This window comes from Suncus etruscus, chromosome 12 (genome assembly GCF_024139225.1).
Source record: "Suncus etruscus isolate mSunEtr1 chromosome 12, mSunEtr1.pri.cur, whole genome shotgun sequence".
Lineage (NCBI taxonomy): Eukaryota > Metazoa > Chordata > Mammalia > Eulipotyphla > Soricidae > Suncus > Suncus etruscus.
Window position 1 is genome coordinate 10,648,235 of NC_064859.1, and position 21,959 is coordinate 10,670,193.

The 21,959-nt window shown below is 46.9% G+C and overlaps 2 protein-coding genes, 1 non-coding gene and 1 pseudogene across 3 annotated transcripts in view; 1 reads left to right on the plus strand and 3 right to left on the minus strand.

Moving 5' to 3' along the window:
• Positions 1-7: 7 nt before the first annotated feature.
• INO80B (INO80 complex subunit B) lies at positions 8-3,839 on the minus strand. Its single transcript, XM_049784366.1, is given in 11 exon segments — positions 8-31; positions 34-69; positions 71-148; positions 150-251; positions 253-309; positions 312-512; positions 515-550; positions 2,651-2,820; positions 3,093-3,211; positions 3,379-3,571; positions 3,766-3,839. Coding segments are annotated over 11 exon segments (1,074 nt in total). The 5' UTR covers positions 3,824-3,839.
• A 171-nt stretch (positions 3,840-4,010) lies between these two features.
• The window catches only part of RTKN (rhotekin), a 41,470-nt gene continuing 23,521 nt past the window's right edge, over positions 4,011-21,959 (plus strand). Inside the window, exon 1 of the mRNA XM_049784360.1 lies at positions 4,011-4,135. The gene's annotated coding sequence lies outside the window, so the exon portion shown is untranslated. The remainder of the gene's footprint in view (positions 4,136-21,959) is intronic.
• Positions 5,550-5,667, minus strand: LOC126025049 (uncharacterized; annotated as a pseudogene).
• LOC126025409 (small nucleolar RNA SNORA22) lies at positions 21,713-21,842 on the minus strand. Its single transcript, XR_007501416.1, has one exon. It is a non-coding gene; the product is annotated as a small nucleolar RNA SNORA22 (small nucleolar RNA).

Genomic DNA, 21,959 nt, shown 5'->3' on the forward strand with positions numbered 1-21,959 from the left:
GCCGGCCTTACGTGGCCAGCAGGGGCGAGCCCCGGGCCCCTCGGGGCCTCCCAGGCGCAGCTGCAGGTTGAATCCGGTAGCACTGCAGGCTGCAGAGCGCCTGGCCGGTGCGCGAGCAGGCGTAGCGGCGCGGGTGCGGGCAGCCGGGGCACGGAGCAGCGGGGGGCGGGCCCGGCCGGGCAAGTCCGCGGGCCGAGGGGCGCCGGGGCCGGGACGCCGGGGGGGAAGGAGAGGGTGGCGCCCTGCGCCCCCGCTGCAGTAGCGCACCGTGGGGGCGGGGGCCGCAGCCCGGCCCCCTCGCCGCTCGCCCCCCTCGCGGCCCCCCGGCCTCCCCGCCCGCTGGGCGCCGCGGTCTTGGTGAGGCGCTCGATCGTCTGGTTCTTGTGCTCCTCGGCCCGCCGCGCCGCCTGCAGCCTGCGCTTCCGCGCGCGCTCCTCCCGCTTCAGCAGCATCTCCTCGGTCAGGGCCCGGCGGCGGCAGCCCCCCCACGCCATGGGCAGCGGCAGCCGCGGGGGGACGCCTGACTCCTCGCCTTCTGCAGCAGAGCGCGCTGGGGGAGGCAAAGGGAGGGCGTCAGAAAAAGGCCGAAGGGGAAGGACCCCCTCCGGCAGCTTGCTCAGTCTTCTGGCCTTCCTTCGGCCTTGGATCTTTTATGTAAGGGCAGCGAGCATCAGTGACACCGACCTCCCTGCACAGGAGAACACGTCTGCTGCTGGTGGTGGTGGGTCGAACCTGGGGTCTCACACATGCAAGGCAAATGCCTACCACGGATCTATACGTCCCATAGATAGCATGTGTCAACTAACAGCTTGACCTAAAATACCTGGATTCTTTTCCCTTTACCCAGGACACCAATATTTGTCTGCCCTTCCAATAAACCTCGAATCTACCTTATTTCCTCTATCTTCACAACTTCACCTTATTCAAGCTACAACTCCCTCTCACCTGGTCATTTCAACATCTTCCTGGCTGATGTCTTCTTTACTCCCTCTTTCCCCCCAAGTCCAAGTAATCGCCTGAAATGTCAATTAAATCTACCAGACAACCATGGCAGACATGGCATCTGACACTTTTGCCCCACTCCCTTAGCAGATTCCACTGTCGGGGGTCCTTCAGGTCTGCGGGCTTTTCCTTTGGTTGATGAGAAATGTCTCTTCAGAAAAGTCTTCCCTAATAAACCTAGATAACAGCTGGGTAATACTCAATACTCTCCCGTCTTTTTCTCATCACCTATTTTTTTTTTTTTTTTGGTTTTTGGAGCCACACTCCCAGTAATGCACAGGGGTTACTCCTGGCTATGTGCTCAGAAGTTGCTCCTGGCTTGGGGGGGACCATATGGGATCCGGGGGAGATCGAACCGCGGTCCGTCCAAGGCTAGCGCAGGCAAGGCAGGCACCTTACATTAGCGCCACCCTGCGCCCCGGACCCCTCATCACCTATTTTTTGTTATAAATACTTATAGCTTAAACAAATCAAGTATGTAGCCCTGGAGAGACTGTCAAGTGGAAAGATGATTGCCTTGCATGCAGAAGAAATAGTCTTTGATACTCAGCACCAAATATGCTGCATGACAACAGAAATAGGAGTAAGTCTTGAGCAACAATGGGATGATATGAACTAACTGCTACCTCCACCAATTTTTTTTAATTGTTGGTTTTTTGGGGTATAGCCAGGGGGCACTCCAGGGATTACTCCTGGCTCTGCACTCACAAAGTCGCTCCTGGCAGGCTCGGGGATCATCATGGGATGCTGGAATTCGAACTGTCCTGTCTGGCCACATGCAAGACAAACACTTTCAGCGCTGTGCTATCGTTCGACACCCACCACACACCACCAAATTATTAATGAGGCTCAGGTGGTAGAGCAATTGTCTTGGATCTGACAGGTCCCTGGGTTCCATTCCCAGCACCACCCAAAAAATTTTACTACTTATATATCACTTCGATCCCCTATACAGCTGCACTGCTAATACCAGTCCATTGAGAAACATTTTAGTCTTGTACAGGATTACTATCCTCACTGCCCAGCAAAGTTCTTCAGAAAGAAAATTCTGCATATGTACTTGAGAAATGAATAAAGAGTAAACAAGGGGCTGGAGAGATAGCACAGTGGGAGGGCGTTTGCCTTACACGCAGCCTATCCACAATGGTGGTTTGAATCCCAGCATCCCATATAGTCCCCCAAGCCTGCCAGGGGTGATTTCTAAGCACAGAGCCAGGAGTAACCCCTGAGCATCACTAAGTGTGACCCCCCCCCCAAAAAAAAAGACCAGACCAGCTGAAGAGGCAGCTCAATGGTCTGAGCATATACTTTGCATCAATAGGCCAGAGTTCAATTACCCCCCCCCCACTCCCTTAAATACCACTGGTAGGGGCCAGCAACACCACAGCGGGTAAGGAGTTTGTCTTGCATGCCGCCAACCAGGGTTCAGTCCCTGGCATCCCATATGATTCCCCGAGCCTGACAGGAGTAAATTCTGAGTACAGAGCTAGGAGTAACACCTGATCACTGGGTGTGGTCCAACCTGCCCTCCCCCCAAAAAAAGCACAACGGGAATGATTCCTGGAGCAAAGAGCTGGGAGTACCCTCTGAGCACTGTCAAATGTGCCCCCCAAAGCCAAAATTCTTTTGAGAAAATGAGTGAGCGAACCTGTCGAGCAGTGAGTAGCCGTTCATTGATTTCTTTCTTGAGATCACCATTGTCATCCAGCTCCCCCTTCTCTAGAGCATCCAGCCACCTCTGCTCCTCTTCTTCTTCCTGACCCCCCAAGCTTCCTGACAGGTCCCGAAGTGGGGAGGGGGACAAATTACTGTCTTCATCTGCAAAGCAAAGTTGGAGAGAGAAAAGACTTACTCAGGGACTGAAAAGAAAGTTCAACAGGTTAATAATAAGCACATGCTTAGCGTACAGTGGAGATGGGTTCACCAGCACTCCATGTTTCTTCAACATCAAAGCAGAGGAACTCCACTCCCCCAGCATCAAACAAGGAGTAGTCCTCATACACTGTGGAGTGCGGTCAAAAGAAACCTCATCTCCGCAATTGTCACCAAGTATGAGAAACTCAGCTTCCCCACCTCCTCCAAATCCTCACCCAGCCAGGCACGGTACTGCTCCAGGGGAACCCCTTCCATAGGCTCCTCTTCATTGTCCACCACCATAAGGGGAGAGGGGGAGCGAGGCCCCTCGGGGATCACAGTGAAGGTAGGTACGCTGCAGGGAAGAGAAAGTGCTCAGTCAACTCAGCCTTCCCAGAAAGGCCGGGCCCCGCATCCTCGCCCGGTTCTGGCAACCTTTCCATCCGCGGGATCCTGGCGGCAGTGAAAGCCCGGCCGGCTTGTCCTTCTATCTAGCTCCTCGGGTCCCCGGGCCTCGCCTACCTCTTGGTGCCCAGCACCTGGCCCCCCAACTTGATCTTGAGCTTGAGCTGCGGCTTGGCGGGGGACGGCTGCGTGGGCCCCGCCTCCTCCTCCTGGTGGTGCTTCTTCTTGTGCTTCTTCTTGTGCTTCTTGTGCTTCTTCTTGTGGCCTCCGTGGCCGAGGGCGCCCGCCAGGCTCAGCTCCAGCGCTTCCCCTGCGGAAGGTGAGCGGGCCGGGTCGGGTCGGGTCGGGTCGAGCGGGCCGAGGGGTCCCTCCCGGCCCCGAGGGCTCCCACCGCCCCGGCCCGCTCTGCTCTGCTCTCCCCCGGGGTGGCCGAGGACTTCCTCGGGGAGCTCCATGCGGCAGGCGGCGGAGCGTGGGGTCACGGCCGGAGCCTGAACTGCTTACCCGGCTCGGGGGCCTCCATCGCCCCAGACACGCTCCCGCGGCGCCACGGCTTACTCATGGGCTCCCGCGACCAAAGGGGGACTGGAAATGGTGCGACACTGTCCGACACGCCCCTTCCGCCCTCGGAAGAAGCCACTTCCGGTCCCGCGGCACGAGCCACTTCCGGTGCCCGGCAGCCACGCTGGTGCGGGGCGAGCGCGGCGGCGAAAGGCCTCCGCGGGAAACCGGCCTCTTTGCAACAACAGTTCCGGACCCCGCCCCCAGGACTCACCACTGGGAGGGCGCTGGAATCTTCTCCGCTTTCCGCGCGGGCCCTTCGACTGGGACCAATGCACAGGCCCTTGGACTCCGCACCGCCGTCGGGACCAAGGTAGGAGGATGCAAACGTTCCCAGTGCCTCCTAGTGCCTCTTTGCAACTTTGCCTCTTTGCAACTCTTTTTATTTTGCAACTTTGCCTCTTTGCAACTCATTTTATTTTGCGACTTTGTCTCTTTGCTACTTTTTTTTTTTTTTTTTTTTTTTTTGCAACTTTGCGTTTTTGCAACTCTTTGTAACTCCACCCTTCGGTGAAGAAGTACCAAAACTAGGATGCTGGAGAGTAGAGATACAGGTGGCAGCGGGGATTCGAGCTAGGAGTGACCCCCAACACCGCCGGAGGTGGCCACATTTATTTTTTTTTTTAAACGGTAGAAGTGGCCAGAGAGATAGTAGCTACAAATTGCACACGCTTTTCTCACCAAGACCTCACCCCACCCCATCCCAAGATTGGGTCTTGAGTACAGAGCCAGGAGTGAGCTCTGAGCACAGCCCAGGGTGGTCCAGAAACCAAATCAAACCAAAGGGGTGTAAGACTTTTAAGGTATCACAGAGAAGAGATGAGGAGTTAAGGTCCTTGCCTTGTATGCCACAGAATCCAGTTCCATCGTTGTAGATAGTTCCCTGCTGCCGCCAGAGTGACTCCTGAGGTTGTGGCCCCCAAACCAAAGAAAGTAAATATGTTTTATACAAAGAACAGGGTATAACATATGTGCTTGCTCTGTGTGTTGGTCTATGAAATAAGAGCATTGAATTTCAAAATTACATATGATTCTATTTAAAAAGGTATGCTACCAGGGGGCCGGAGCAATAATACAGCGGGTAAGGCTCTTGCCTTGCACAAAGTCAATCCAGGCAGTCTTCCAGCGCCCCTAAACTCACCAAGACTGATCCCTAAGCCAGAGCCAGAAGTAATCTCAGTGCACCACTGAGTGCTCCCCCACACCAAAAAAAAAAAATGCTACTGTAATAGGGGGAAATGAAAAGTGTATAAAATGTAATTAACGGGGATTATCTGGAACTTACACGGCCTAGATCTGCATCCCCCCCCCCCCAGCCATATACAAGGAAAAAAGCATCACCTGTAGACACTTTGCATTTGTTGGTTTGGTTTAGATTTTAGGTTTTGGGGTCACACTTGGCTGTGCTCAAACTCTGTACTCAGAAATTACTCCTGGCAGGCTAGGATATGGTATGCCAAGGATCGAACCCAGGTCAGCTGTGTGCAAGGCAAACGCCTCCCTGCTGTGCTCAGCCCCTTTTGATTTTTTTTTTTCGGGCCACACCCATTTGATGCTCAGGGGTTACTCCTGGCTAAGTGCTCAGAAATTGCCCCTGGCTTGGGGGGACCATATGGGACACCGGGGGATCGAACCACGGGTGTGATCTTTCCTTGGCTAGCCCTTGCAAGGCAGACACCTTACCTCTAGCGCCACCTCGCTGGCCCCTGATTGATTTTTTTTTTTTAAGCCTACAGCACCGATATTCCCAGGTGGTCTCTCATCCTAGTACTAACCAGGCCTGACCCTGCTTAGCTTCCGAGATCAAGCAAGATCGGGCGCCTTCAGGGTGGTATAGCCGTAGACTGATTTTTTTTGTTTTTGTTTTGAGGGATTAGATCCAGCAATCACTGGATTCCAATGCTCTGGAATCACTCCTGGAAGGGCTTAGGGGACCATATGGGGCTTGGGGGATCAAACGAAGGTTGGCCTGTGCAAGGCAAATTCCCTCCCCACTGTATTATCACTCTGGCCCTATAGACAGATATTTAATTACGTATGATGCAGGTCAGCAAAAGCTCCATGGGCCAGTTACACATACTTTGTATGCTAGAAGCCCAGGCTTAGTTTCCAGCATCACATGGTCTCCTGCACTTTATGGTCTCTTTTTTTTTTTTTTTTTTTTTTTTTGTGGTTTTTGGGTCACACCCGGCAGTGCTCAGGGGATACTCCTGGCTCCACGCTCAGAAATTGCTCCTGGCAGGCACGGGGGACCATATGGGACGCCGGGATTCGAACCAATGACCTTCTGCATGAAAGGCAAACGCCTTACCTCCATGCTATCTCTCCGGCCCCGTCTCTTAAGAACCATCAGAATCAGCCCTGGAACACTAAGCCAGAAGTAGTCTAGAAGCACCTCCAGGTGTGGCTCAGAATGTATGTTTTGATAGGGGTTTATGTCACACACAACTGTGCTCAGGGCTTACTCCTGCCTCTGTGTCTTGGGGGTCTCTCATTGCTTGTTTAGGGAACAATTGCACCGTCAGGGATCAAACCACAGTTGGCTGTGTACAAGGCAAGAACCTTAATCCCTGTGCTTTCTCTCTCTCAGTAGCCCCAAAATGGGGGGGGGGGGTAGGGAGAGAGAACACTATAATCCTAAGTATAGCTGAGTGACCAAAAAAAAAAAAAAAAAACTAGGGAAGAGGGAGAGAGACAAAGACAGAGAGAGAAAAATAAAGAAAATGAGGGGACCAGAGAGATAGTACCCCATGTAAGGTGCTTGCCTTGCATATGGCCAACCTAGGTTAGATCCCAGGCACACCCCCCAAATGGTCCCCCCAGGCACTGCAGGAGTGATCCCTGAGTTAGAGTTAGGACGTAAATCCTGAGCTATGACATGGGTGTGGCCTCAAAACAAACTACAAAAGAAAAACTTTAATAGGGTTGAAAGCGAGGACGAGAGGCCGCAGAGCCAAGAACAGAGATTAGCATCCTCTGTAGTTTCATGCAGGGCCACAAAAGGCAAATCATGCTGGAGAGAAAGGGCAAGTGTCTAGCGTCTGAAGAGGGTCACTCTGTGCTGTTCAGTTTAACTTTAGAAATCTACTGCTTGCTAGAATCTGTTAAGCACCCGCAAATATATAATCTTGCTGAAACATGCCTTCTCCCTCTCTGATGACCCCATAGATAGGGAGACGTTATCTATTGTTTTCTGATGAGGAACTGAGGCTCGAGAGATTAAGTGATTTCACCAAGTCCTATGTTTAGGGAGTGGCAGCATCTCAAACAGAGGTTTCTTGGTACTCTCCACAGAATCCTGATACCCAGCCCCAGGAAATGACAGTAGTATAACCACTGGCCTCATTGTTTGTTGGATTTTGTTTTTACTTGTGCTTTGTTTAAAATTTTGAACATGTTTGAGTTAAGCCAAGGAAGTTTGTCTTTCAGAAAAGAGTGCTTAGCTTTATTTGAAAGTAGAAACATCTTGGGGATCGGAGATTTAAAAAAATCTTCCAGTTAGAAGTTAATATTGATACAAAACAAAACAGTTCAATCCACACACACCCCTCAGATCTCATCAACTGACCACTGGCTCCTTTTCTTTTCTTTTTTTTTGTTTTTGTTTTTGGGTCATCCCCCTTGCAAGTGCTCAGGGGTCACTCCTGGCTCTATGCTCAGAATTCACTCCTGGCAGGCTTGCGGAACCATATGGGATGCCGGGATTTGAACCACCGTCCTTCTGCATGCAAGGCAAATGCCCTACCTCCATGCTATCTCTCCGGCCCCTCCTATTCTTTTCGAATTAGGACTCAAATCCAAGATATTTCAGTAAATTTACTTACAATTTTTCTATACTTTTAAATGATGTACTTAGTCCATTTGGTGTATTTCCAAAACAGCAATTCTTTCATGCATTTCTCTTCCTTCCTTCCTTCCTTCCTTCCTTCCTTCCTTCCTTCCTTCCTTCCTTCCTTCCTTCCTTCCTTCCTTCCTTCCTTCCCTCTCTCCTCTCTTTTCTTCTTTCTTTCTTTTTTTTTCTTTTTTTTTTGGGGGGGGGGAGTCACACCCAGCAGTACTCAAGGGTTACTCCTGGCTCTGTGTTCAGAAATGGCCCCTGGCAGGCTTGGGGGACCATATGGGATGCCAAGATTCAGACCACCATCTTTCTGCATGTAAGGCAAACATGCTACCTCCATGCTATCTCTCCAGCCCCTCTTTCTTTCTTCTTTCTCTTTCTTTCTTCTTTCTTTCTTTTCTTTCTTTCTTTCTTTCTTCTTTCTTTCTCTTTTTTCTTTCTTTCTTTCTTTCTTTCTTTCTTTCTTTCTTTCTTTCTTTCTTTCTTTCTTTCTTTCTCTCTCTCTTTCTCTCTCTCTCTTTCTTTCTTTCTTCTTTCTTTCTTTTCTTTCTTTCTTTCTTTCTTCTCTCTCTCTCTCTCTCTCTTCTTTCTTTCTCTCTTTTCTTTCTTCCTTTTCTATCTTTCTTTCTTTCTTTTCTTTCTTTCTTACTTTCTTTCTATATTTCTTTCTTTCTTTCTTCCTTTCTTTCTTACTTCTTTCTATATTTCTTTCTTTCTTTCTTCCTTTCTTTCTTACTTCTTTCTTCTTCCTTCCTTCCTTCCTTCCTCCTCCTTCCTTCCTTTCATCCTTTCTTTCTTCTTTCTTTTTCCCTTCCCTCCTACTTCCTTCCCCTTCCCCTTTCTTTTCTGGAGACCATAACCAATATTATTCAGGAGTTACTCTGCACTCAAGAGTCATTCTTGATGGTGCTTGGGAGTGATATGTGTTGCTGAGAATTTAACCCAGGTTGGTTATATGCAAGCATATACCCTACCCAGTGCTGTCGGTTTTAGTGAAGTTTGAAATGAACAAAATACAAACAGTAAACATGTTTTCTTGAAAGTCACAGTCACACATACACTGCATCTAGACTTAGGGGAGAGTAATAACAGATATCTTCTAGTTTCATGAGTTTCATTAAATACTGGACCTCGCTTGAGGATGGAGACAAGAGGCTAAGTGAATTCAAGATAGAAATGAGATTTGGGGGCTGGGTATATATTATATACCTCAGTGGTATTTGGCTTGTTTGTTTTGTTTGGTCATACCTCCTGGTACTCCAGTCTGACTCCTAGCTCTTTGTACAGGGATCATGCCTGGTCGAGCTCAGAGTGCTGTAGATGGTGCCAAGAATTGAACATAGGTCAAACTCATGCAAAGCAACACACCTTCCATACTATGCTATCTCTCTAGCCCAGTTCATATGTAGCAATTGCCTTGTATGTGTGAGGCTCTGGGTTCAGTCTTTGGCACCATAAAATACAGAAAGAAGAGAAAAGAGAAAAAGGCAACTTTCCAAAAAAGAATATGTTAGGGGCAGGTGTATGGCTCAGTACTAGAGAGCTTGCCTTGCCTGGGTTTGATTCTCAGCTAAAAATTGAAAAAAAAAAAAAAAGAAAGAAAGAAAAGAAAAGAAAGAAAGAAAAAAGGGGCTGGAGAGATAGCACAGGGTAGGGCATTTGCCTTGCACTCAGCTGACCCAGGACAAATGGGTGGTTCGAATCCCAGCATCCCATATGGTACCTGTGCCTGCCAGGAGCGATTTCTAAGCACAGAGCCAGGAGTAATCCGAGTGCTTCCGGGTGTGACCCAAAATCCAAAAAGAAAACAAAACAAAACAAAACAAAAGGAGTGTGTTATTAAAAAAGACATTTGCAGGGCCAATGAGAAAGTATATGGAGTCCCCACTTGCCTTTTACACACATAATCAAGGTTTATATCCTCAGCATCCCATATGGTCACCAAGAGCCCTGCAGGAAGTGATTCTTTTTTTTTTTTTTTTTTTTTCCCTTGTCTTTTGGGTCACATCCCGGCAAGCGCTCAGGGGTTTACTCCTGGCTCTATGCTCAGAAATCACTTCCTGGCAGGCTCGGGGGACCATTTGGGATGCCAGGATTCGATACCGCAGACTTTCTGCACGCAAGGCAAGCGCATTACCTCCATGCCTATCTCTCCAGCTCCAAGAGTGATTCTTGAGCATTTCTGGGTATGGCCCCAAAACCAAAACGTAAACAAATAAAGATGGGCCAGAGAAATAGCCATGGAGGTAAGGCATTTGCCTTGCCTGCAGAAGGTCGGTGGTTCGAATCCCAGCACCCCATATGGTCCACTGAGCTGCCAGGCAGCGATTTTCTTTTTTTTTTTGTTTTGTTTTTTGGGCCACACTGGGACGGGCTCAGGGGTTACTCCTGGCTGTCTGCTCAGAAAATAGCTCCTGGCAGGCACGGGGGGGACCATATAGGGACACCGGGGATTCGAACCCAACCACCTTTGGTCCTGGATCGGCTGCTCGCAAGGCAAACACCGCTTGTGCTATCTCTCCGGGCCCTTTTTTTTTTTTAAAACCCAACCACCCAGGAGCAATTTCTGAGTGCAGGAGCCAGAGCTGATAACCGCTGAGTGTCGCCAGGTGTGACCCAAAAACCAAAAAAAAAAAAAAAGACATGTTTCTATGTTAGATCTTGGAAGGAAACTATGAAATCCATCTTCCTCCCCTAAAGGGATGTCCAATGGCTAACAACAAAGACTAAAGAAAAGCAAACTGGCACTGGCTACCTCCCCTGTAAAGGAGGGAACCCTCAGAGGTTCCAGATTATGTTGCTATGGAATCGAGACCAGCTGTAGCATCCCAAGTCATCTAATTAGAATCTCATATACTTCTTTGCTTTATTTTCTCTCCAAGTCCCTGGTTTGTTTGCTTGTTTATTTATTTATTTATTTTTGTTTTTTTGGGAGGGGTCACACCAGCAGTGCTCAGGGTTTACTCCTGGCTCTGCGCTTAGAAATTGTCTCTGGCAGGCTCGGGGGACCATATGGGATGCCAGGATTCAAACCACCGTCTGTCCTGGATCAGTTGCATGCAAGGCAAATGCTCTACCACTGTGCTATCTCTCCAGCCCCTAAGTCCCTGGTTAATAAGGACTTTTTTTGGGGGGGGAGGGGGGAAGTGTTGTTGTTTTTAGGTCTTGTTTACTTTTGAAGGGAAAAAGGTCCCAAACATTAGGCTGTTCACAAAATCAGCCTATAGGATCAACTTTACGTTTTTTATAAACTTGGGGGGTTGTTTTTTGGAGGGCACACTGCCTGTGCTCAGGGCTTACTCCTGGTTCTGTGCTTAGGATCACTCCTGATGGGCTTAGGACAGGGGTGGAGAACAAGTTCGACATAAAGAGCCAAAATTCTAAACTGTGAGAGTCAGAGAGCCACACCACGCAGTGACCTGCCAAAACAGACACTCACACAAAAGCATCTAATTTTAACAATAATCTATTAAACACATATTGCATTTTACCATTTTGAGTGAGGGTAAAAATCCTGCAGTGAGGGTGTGCTGCATCCTCCACAACAAGAACTAACGGCAAGATGTGACCCAACATGTGACACACGGGTCCCCACCCTCGCTGGCCCATGCTGTTGTTTCCGAGGAATGGGAGACGGGATGACACAGCCTGGGGGTGGGACTCTGCTCAGAGATCTCTCCTCAGAGGTCCCTCCTCAGAAGCAGCAGAACAAAATCCAAACTTGGCAAAGAGCCACTGTATACAAAATAGTGATAAGAGGCAAAGAGCTGCATTCATTTTGGCCAGGAGCCATATGCGGCTCTGTGTTTACCACCTCTGGCTTAGGAGATCATATGTGGTACCACGGTTGGCTGCACACAAAGCAAGCCCTTTATCTGCCTTCTATCTCTCTAATAGTTGCCTAAATACCAGTTTAAAAAAAGCAAATATTTTTTCCTCCTTTTCTGTTCTTTTTGTGTTTTGGGATCATACCCAGCAAATCTTACTCCTGGTTTTGCTTAGAAATCACTCCTGGTGGTACACAGGGGGGCCAAATGCAATGTTGGTTGGAACCAGAGTCAACCATGTGCAAGATGAGGGCCTTTACCCATTCCTGTAGCTATCCCTCTACACACTGCTTTTGGAGCTGGAAAGAGAGTACAGTGGGTGCTTGCATCTGATTGAGGTTGATCCCTGGTTTCCTGTGACTTCCAGGAGTGATCCCTGAGCACAGATCCAGGAGTAAGCCCTGAGCACTCATGGGATATGAATCAAACCTCTCTCCTCAAGAAAAAAGCATCGCTTTTTTTTTTTTTTTTTTTTTGGTTTTTGGCTTTTGGGCCACATCTGGTGGCACACAGAGGTTACTCCTGGCAGGCTCAGGGCACCTTATGAGATGCGCAGGATCATACCTGGGTTAGCCACACACAAGACAAGTGCCCTCCCCACTGTACCCCTTGAATTCCATTCCCCCTTGAATTTATTTTTTGTCTTGGGCCATACCTAGTGTTGCAAGAGCTATTCTCGACTCTTTCCTCAGATGTTGCTCTCAGAGGTACTCCGGGTCATAGCTCAGCCCATCACTCCATCCTTCAGGCTTCTGAGATGGTGCAGAGCACCCACATACTTGCAGCTTCAGGTCACAGGCCAGCTTTTCAGCTGTCTCTGGAATGACAAGCTTCTCTTGGTCCCTGCTAAGTTTACCAACAGGAAGAGGGGGTCATCCCTGAGATTAGTGTGGGCCCCAACAAACAAGAATGGTGTCTTCCAGCTGGGGCAATGGATCTCTTTTCGTGTGTGTGTGTGTGTGTGTGTGTGTGTGTGTGTGTGTGTGTGTGTGTGTGTGTGTGTGTGTGTGAGACACCTAATAATGCTCAGGGGTTACACTCCTGGTGGCATGTGCAAGGCAAACATCCTACCTGCTGTACTATTGCTCTGGCCCCATCTTTTTATACTTGCAAATAATTATGGAGAAAGCCCTGGAAGAGAGAGCTGAAAAACATCTGTGGAGAATTCAACAAGCCAACTTGTCCATAATGCCCTGCAGTTGTAGTCCCAGATTATGACTCACGGCTAATCAGGCTTGTGATGGCGCCATCCTAAAAGTGTCCTGTTGTGTCAGACCTAGGGAAACAGGCATGTTTGAACACCAGCACCCTTGCAAGTAATTGTCTGAAGGGCTGAAACAGTTTTGTATCCACTTTATTTTCTTTGAACCTCAGTCCTTCCTTGGCTAGCGCTTGCAAGGCAGACACCTTACCTCTAGCGCCACCTTGCCGGCCCCATCCACCTTATTTTCAATGCAATGATTACCTCAGCTTCTCTGGGCGTTGGCCATCTTCTGATTATGTCTTTTGGTGGTGGTGGTTGTTTTTGTTTGGTTTAGGGGCAATTCCCTGCACAGGAACTGTTCCTGGTGCTTTGCCCAGGGGAGAAGGGGAGGGCAGTGGATCCCTGCAGTGCCAGGGAGATGATGTAGTGCTGGAGATCAAAGCCAGCCTCCTACAAGCCATGTATCTTTCTTTGAGCTCTCACATGCATATATAATTTTTCCAGGTAAGGCATCTTATTAAATGGGAGAGAGCAACAGGTAGGGCATTTGCCTTGCACATGGCCAACCTGGATTCGATCCTCTGGCATCCCATATGATCCCCTAAGCCTTCTGGGCACCACTGAATGTGACCCAAACTCCCACACCCCTAAAAAAAAATTATCCTGGAGGACTGGGAGAAAGCGTAGAAGGTATAGGATACTTGCCATGCCCATGGCTGACCCAATGCCATCCCTGAGCATCATCAGGAGTGATCCCTGAGTCCAAATCTAGGAATAAACTCTGATCACTGCCCAGTATGGCCCAGGCTCTGCTGGATTGTGAAAGGGCAGGAGTATGTTTTACATTTACAAATTCAGGTTCGATCCCTGGTATCACATTGTCCTCCATGCACCATAAGGGATGATCCCTTTCTCAGTCTCCCTACTCAGCGCTGTGCCAAGTATAGTCCAAGTCCTGGGCACTGCAGGGAATGGATCTAAACCCTGCCCAGTCAGGTGACTGCATGTTCTCAGCCTACATGATACCATGTAGTAATAGCTGGTACCAGCTGGTACTTGGTGCCAGCCTAGACCTGCCCATGATTCTAGAGCACTTACCAAGGTGCCAGCTTTCTCCTTTAATTGATGAATTTTTTTGTTGTTGTTGTTTGTTTGTTTTGGGGCCACACCTGGTCACACTCAGGGGTTACTCCTGGCTATGCACTCAGAAATCACTCCTAGGGGCTGAAGAGATAGCACCGCAGTAGGGCGTTTGCCTTGCATGCAGTTGATCCAAGATGGATGGTGTTTCAAATTCCAGCATCCCATATAGTCCCCCGAGCCTGCCAGGAGTGATTTCTGAGCACAGAGCCAAGAGTAATCCTGAGTCCTGCCAGGTGTGGCCCAAAAACAAAAACAAAAAATACATTGTTCCTGGCTTGGGGGGCTATATGGGATGCCGGGGTTCGAACCGAGGTCCATCCAGGATCATCTGCAGGCAAGGCAAAATGCCATACCGCTGCGTTATCGCTCTGGCCCCTAATTGGTGAATGTTTTCTGGGGAAATCTTTGAAGCTATCTGATGTCTGCTTCTCTCTTCTGGCGGTGCTCAGGTGTTATTCCTGGCTGTCTGCTCAGAAATAGCTCCTGGCAGGCACGGGGGACCATATGGGACACCGGGATTCGAACCAACCACCTTTGGTCCTGGATTGGCTGCTTGCAAGGCAAACGCTGCTGTACTATCTCTCCAGGCCCCAATGTCTGCTTCTCAACGAGACCTTTGCCCACTGGTCTGAGCACCACCATGAATGCTGTCTGAATCTTCTCTACTGGAATGACCACTCAGGAGCCGAGTTTCTTTTGTTGTTTGTTTTATTGTTTTTTGGGCCATACCCAGCTTTGCTCAGGAATTATTTCTGCCAGTGTTCGGGGAACCATATGGATGGGATGTCAGAGATCAAGCAAGGCAAATGCCATCCCCATCTGCTATAGCTCTGACCCAGGATCCGATTTTCTCTTTCCACTATTCTATAGTCATCATTCTACTGTGAAGAGATTTTCCTTTTTGAATATTCATGCATATATGTATTTATGCATGCCCAGAATAATGCTGATCACAACAATGGATAAAAATGAATAATTATCATTTATTTTGAAGCTCAGAAGTCAAGGGGCCCACTAGCAGAGCTCAGGAGCTACTCCTGTCTCTGGGCATAAGGTCGCTATCAGTAATATTCAGGGATGTGGTGCCAAGGACACCAAGGTGCCAAGGATGTGCTCAGTCTGCTGGGCTGCCATCTCTCACTCTTATTTTTTCTGTGCCATTTCCATCACTATTGAGCACTTTCTTCCTAGTATTACAAAATGTCTTGGCTTCATTTTTTGTTTTGTTTTGTTTTGTTTTGTTTTGGGCCACACTTGGTCAATGCTCAGGGGTTACTCCTGGCTCTGCACTCACTCAGGGGATGCTGAGCATTGAACCCAAGGTCAGTGCAGGGCAAGTGCCCTACCTGCTGTCTACCTCTCTGGCCTATTCCTTCTTTCTTTCCTTTATTCCTTCTCTTTTTTTTGGGGGGTGGACACACCTGTGGGTGCTCAGGGTTCAGTGTTCAGAAATTACTCCTAGCAGAATTGGGGCACCATCTGGGATGCTAGGGATCAAACTTGGGTCAGCTTCATGCAAGGCAAATGCCTTCCTTCCTTCCTTCCTTCCTTCCTTCCTTCCTTCCTTCCTTCCTTCCTTCCTTCCTTCCTTCCTTCTTCCTTCCTTCCTTCCTTCCTTCCTTCCTTCCTTCCTTCCTCCTTCCTTCCTTCCTCCTTCCTTCCTTCCTTCCTTCCTTCTTCCTTCCTTCTTCCTTCCTCCTTCCTTCCTTCCTTCCTTCCTTCCTTCCTTCCTTCCTTCCTTCCTTCCTTCCTTCCTTCCTTCCTTCCTTCCTTCCTTCCTTCCTTCTATTCCTTTCCCTCCCTCTCTCCCTCCCTTCCTTCTATTCCTTTCCCTCCCTCTCTCCCTTCCTTCCTTCTTTCTTTCCTTTTCTTGTTTTGGGGCCACACCTAGTGATGGTCAGGGCTCAGTTCTTTTTTTTGGGGGGGGGCACACCCGGTGATGATCAGGAGTTACTCCTGGCTATATACTCAGAAATCACTCCTGGCTTGGGGGATCTAGGTTAGCCACATGCAAGGCAAATGCCTTACTGCTTGCTCCACTGCTATGGCCCCAGGACTCAGTTCTGTCTCTGTGCTCAGGGATCATTCCTGGCGGACTTGGAAGACTATACGTAATGCCAGGAATCAAACCCAGGTCCAGAGTGACAAGCAACTTACCCATGTACTATCACTACACCCTCATGTTGTACTTTCTGGAAGGAGTGGGCAGCACGGGAATGTATGGAGCAGAAACACTGGCCAAGACTCCATGAGTCCCATCATGGACTCTTGCTGAGGGTTTTGGGGCTCACACAGCCTCCCATACCTCTCAGCAGTGACTAGATCCTCAACCTTCCTTGTGTGTTCTTCTCACTTGCTCAAGAATTGGAAGCATTCTAGGGAGCCAGAGATAGCACAGCAAAGAGGGCATTTGCCTTCATGTGGCTGATCCGGTCCAATCCCTGGCACCCCATATGATCCCCTGAGCACTACCAGGAGTGATCCCTGAATGTAGAGCCAGGTGTGGCCTAGAACATCGCTAGGTGTGTCCCAAAAAACAAAACAAAAAACAAAACCCCAACAAGTTGGAAGCATTCAAGTTGGTTGCCCAAGCCCAATGACTGTGAAGAAATGGGGAGAAATGAACATCCTTCTCCAAGTGCCAGAAAGAGAATGCAGCCTCAGTCTACCAACATTATACATAACGGAAGATTGGGCAGACACAAGGAAATGATTTGGACCCTGAGTGACCAACGACTTTTCTCCCGATCTTTGCTTTCATTGGGAAATAAAGATCAGACTGGAAAGAAAGATAGAGGATTATGCTGGGTCAGTAGCAGGGTGGGAAACATTAAATGGAAGCTTCTGGGGCATGTGTCTGAGCGTGTGTGGAGCAGGGGATGTCAGCTCGGATTTGGGTTGTGTAAAACTTCCCTTGTAGGGGCTGGTGAGGTGGCGCTAGAGGTAAGGTGTCTGTCTGCCTTGCAAGCGCTAGCCAAGGAAGGACCGAGGTTCGATCCCCCAGTGTCCCATATGGTCCCCCCAAGCCAGGGGCGATTTATGAGCGCTTAGCCAGGAGTAACCCCTGAGCATCAAACGGGTGTGGCCAAAAAACCAAAAAAAAAAAAAAAAAACCACAAACAAAACTTCCCTTGTAGTCAATATCAAACACATCAGCTTTAAATACGTACTTATATGCCATGTATTTTAACAGCTGAATAGGAAAAGTTTTAATTGTTTCAAGCAATAATTTCATTAAGAAAAAAAGAGACAGAAATAAAAAAAGAAAACTACAGAAATATTGGACCTCTTATTTTTTTTTAATAATTTTTTATTTTTAATTATGAGAACAAAGATGCAAAGAAAGAGGACAAGGTAAAGTTACAGTGGAAGGATAATCACCCATAAACAGAATTCTCAGAGGAAGTCCCCTTGCTGATATCTTTGAGCTTTCAGCCAAAGAACATTAAGATAAATAAAACAGAACCCATGTACAATTACTTTGTACCTCAAGTCCCCAGATTGTAATACATTATAATATTTCTTAGCAGCACACAAAGCAATCTAAAGCCATAAAACTTATGTAACTCTGCGGTGTCCTGAAGCCCCCCCAGGGGGGACCCGGCCAGCAGGAATTAGCTGGGAAGGCTTCTCAGACAACCGCACTCCTATTTTGCTGAGTAGAAGAGCAACCACACCTGTAAAAAATCTGAGAGAGGTTAATAATAAAGACCCAAGGCAGCGTCTCACTGTTCAAGGGTACCTTTATTGGGCTACAGCTCCTTCTTATATAATGAAGGAGAAGGGGGCAGTACAAAGGTGATGTCAGTCATACTTTTGGCGCGAAGGCCCATACAAGGCAAGAATATATTTCAGGTTTCAAGGAACAAAGAAAGTTAGGCATTCTCTAAATAAGGAAGTGGGCAGTGGGCTAGGTGACCTTCAAGTTATGCTGAACGTGCTGTTTCTATGGAAACCTCTAGTGTCCTTCAAGCTGCATTTTTAATTGCTTGATTATCAGGTGGTGCAAGATGTGCCTGCCTCAGTGATCTTGAACAGACAATGTAGCATACACTTATTGATAATAGCCTAGTTCACTCCGAAATGTGGTCTTAAGGAGTGAGGCCTAGTTTCTGATAACGGTACCAGGACAGTGTTGCTCTCCTCCGGGCTAGAGTTAATTATATCTACAGTTGCACATTCCTTTCTCTATAGCTCAAAAACTTACAGCAAGACTGCAAAATAGCTTTTAGGTGAAAAGCTGGAATATGGCAGAAAGAACAGCAAAATGGCCTCAAACAAGTCAGTCCCCAACATCTCCCCCTTTCTCTTCTAATAAAAGAAGGAAAGTCGTGAGCGGGTGGAAGAACCGTGTCTTAGGCATACAAGGTTTGACCAGGTCGGACACGGCCAAAGCCGCAATTAAAAGGTGGCTACAAACGCCGTGGGTGTGCACAGGGATCCGAATTATGCGCTGTAGCCTTTTTGGGCCGTGCCCTAACTGGGACCTTGCTAATCCCGTCGTAGGTGTCTCCACAGCCAAGAGCACAAGTGCCGGAGCGAGCTCCGCTTGTTAGCTATGCGCTCTATCTCCTGGAAACTTAGTGGCTGGAAAGGCGGCTTGGTGACTAAAGCCAAGTTTTCACAGGAGTCACGCGGGGTTAGATGCTGGTAGTTAACCTGAATAGAGGTTTTTGCCTGTTCATCTACCTGGTTCTTAATAAAGGCAGTGATTTTGCGGAAAATCCATGGGCTAAGAGAAAGGAGCAGCATGAGGCTAATGAGTGGGCCCAAAATAGTGGACAAGATAGTGTGAAGCCAAGGAGAAGAGAAAAACCAGCCCTGGTACCAGCCTTGTTCTTCATCGAAATGTTTTTCAAAATCTTTTATACCGTCACCAATGTGTTGAACGCTATTCCTAACTAATCCAGATTTATCTTTGAAAATACAACATTGTTCCTTAAGGGCTACACAGACTCCCCCCTCTTACATAAGGGCAAAATATAGAGCACGACGATTTTGGAGAACAACATCAGCAAGGGAACTAATAGTATCTGTGAGAAATTGCAGACTAGTTTTGATTTCATTAATGTCTTGTTCCACTGCTTGAGTAAGAGTGCGGAAATTGGATTGAGAGGATACAAGAGAGTAGATACCAGTGCCAGCGCCAGTAGCGCCAACAGCAAGGAGCACTGCAAGTGTAACGGAGGTGAAGGGCTCACGGCATTGTCGAGAAAGGGATTGAGAAGAATAGGAATAGGGTGAGGCGGCAGGAGAGGGAAAGATATGTTCTGAGTGAATGGTGATTTTTGGAATGAGAATAACGAGAATACAGTAATCATGTGAAAGGAGAAAAGAGGAACAAATGATGAAAGGAGTAAGGCCAGAAGCACAGGCAAAATAAGTACCATTGGGGGCTAACAGATAGGGTTGTGAGGAGGAAGAATTGTAGATGTCAATAGTTTCGTTGCACACGTCAAGTAATTGGCTAGGAAGCAGGGAGTCGTTAGGCTTAATGCAGAGGCCAGAGCCTACGACTTGACCGACTGTAATGCCATGTTGAGGTTGTGTGTTCCAACGGAGGTCAGAGGGGTTGGAGGTAGAGGAAAGGTTGCCAAACACTGCAACACCTTCATAGAAAGGAGGTTGAGGAGAAAAACAAAGCCAACATCTTTCATAGGCAGGATCTGTAAGGGCAAGAGCAGAAGCATTTATGAGATTGAGAATAACCTGAGAGGACGGAGAAGGACCTGAAGGCATAGTGAGCTGTCTGAGAGAAGGAGAGGCAGATGGAAGAGGATAAGGAGGAGAAGGCATGTGTGATGGACCTGAATGAGGATGAAGAAAGGTGTTAGGACCAACGGCGAGGGGGTGAGAATTCGGCAACTGTTTAAGTAAACGGAGGGAAAAAAGAAGTCCAGGGTCGGTACGCCTAACGTAAAGTCTGAGTCCCCATTGTACGGGTTGAGTCCAGTGATGCTGACGTCCAGCAGCAGTAAATTCGATGATGAGGGGGTTACACCAACCACGGGTAGCAGAGGATGCATCACAGTTCAGAAAAGGAGGAGTTGGGGGGCGTGAAACGGTGATGAAGTCCCAGGAGGAAGAGGGTTTCCAATAAGCAGCTCCGGTGGTTTCACAGCCCCAGGAGGCGCAAAAGTGTTGGTTATGAGCGCCACACTTATAGTCGCTGGAACGGGCCGGTGGTGACCAGGGCAGACGTAGAAGGTGGTGAAGGGGTGGCGTAGTACATCACGGCGAATAACAGAGTTGCAGCCACCGCTAGCAGGGGAGTAATAGTCATCGGGGTCAACAGCACGAGGTTGAGGCAGGCGGAAATTGGAGGTGCCCCAGTATAGGCTTGCACCCATGGTTAGGGCACAAAGGTCGACTTGCAAGACCGGCCAAGGGATGGAGGTAGAGAGGATGGAGGTTGTTGGTGGCATCGGTGGGCATCCAAGGCAGCTAGGCAGAGTGTCTAATTCAGCATTGTCAAAGGTGGAGTCAGTTAGAAACAGGTTTGCAGGAATGGCGTCTAGCAGGAGGTTTATAAGAAAACAGCTTGGCAGAAGGCAAAATGGTTACTTCATATAAAAATTAAGAATTTGCAGAAAACATTAGCAATTTACATTACACTAGTTATTTTTGAATACCACGGGAATGCTATTTGACCTCTGTTAGACTTTGGCATAAAAGAAAATTTATAATTAACAATTGCTAATTAAAAAAAATTTTTTTAAACTGAATATAAAGGATTTTTCTTAAACTTCTAGTTATTATGTTAAAGCTGGATGCTATTTTTTAGCCATAAATACATATTCTATAGGCTTGAACTTACACATAGCAGGAAAGCCAGGTGACTGCAAAGTCCAGAAATTCTCCAGGGAAAAGTTATCCCCGATGGCCATTGAGAAATTTGGGGTTTGCCATTCTCCACACCCTCCGCCATGTTCTTAGAAGGACAAAGCTAGCTTAATACATAATTTTTAACACATGATTTTTAATTGTAAGATGCCAGTTTGTGAACTGACCAGACTGAACCAGGTTGAAAAAATTAATTGAAATTTAAAAAATGGATAAGGCTTTAAAAATTGTATTATTATAAAATGTAGAGATAACAAATAAACAGACAAAACAAAACAACACTAAACACAACATTTCACACTTGTGGCCACTTTCATTCATCACAACAGACACATAAACAGACAAAAGGATTGATTTAAGACTTATTTATAAAAAATTGACAAGCGCTTTTAAATATTTAGCTAACATGTTTGTGAGAAGAAAAAAAATTTTGTAGAAAAACTTTTTTAGTGTTGAGAAGTACTTAATGTAGATGGAGTGGAACTTTGCTGAAAATAAATTTTAAGGTTTAGATTTAACACAAAACATTTTTAAAACAACTTTAATTTGAAGTTTAAAACATTAAGTAAAATGGTTAATGAGCACTGTAGAAGGAGTCTCTACTTGGAAGTATGAAATGATTTGCTGTAAATGAATAGGTTTTCTTTAAATTGGTTTTGCAGTAGAACAGTAAGACAGCTGCAATAAAGTGTTAAAATTTTTATGATTAAACACAATAGCATGAACTATGATTATTAAAGGTATAAAAACTGATTTTTTAAAAAACAAACAACTGTTTTTACTATGAAGACTTTAAGTGAATAATTTGTAAAAAATATTATATACCAAATTAATTAAATGCTTAGATTATTATAAAATATAGTTAAAGACATCTGATGCATTTACACACCTAGAACTTAAGACTAAAATTATATTTAATACTAGTTAATTTGCTTATAAAGTTTAGTTACTTTTATATATTACTTATAAAATTATATATAATATATTTTTCATTTATATTATTTTTTTACTGCGACACAAATATACAGATTTGTATAATGTGCTGATATTTTGAATGCACTTAAAATAATAGTTCTTTCAATGCAGAAATAAAGAACAACCATTGCTGTAGCACAAAGTTAAAACTAAGGGTACTATAAAGCACACCTAGGTGTTTACTGTGCATTAAATTAACTATATTGTTTAAAAAGGCTAACCACATTATTTTTCACATAATTTTGTAAATACTTTAAAAATTAAAATAAAACTTTTAATAGAAATATAAGATTTAAATTTAACACTT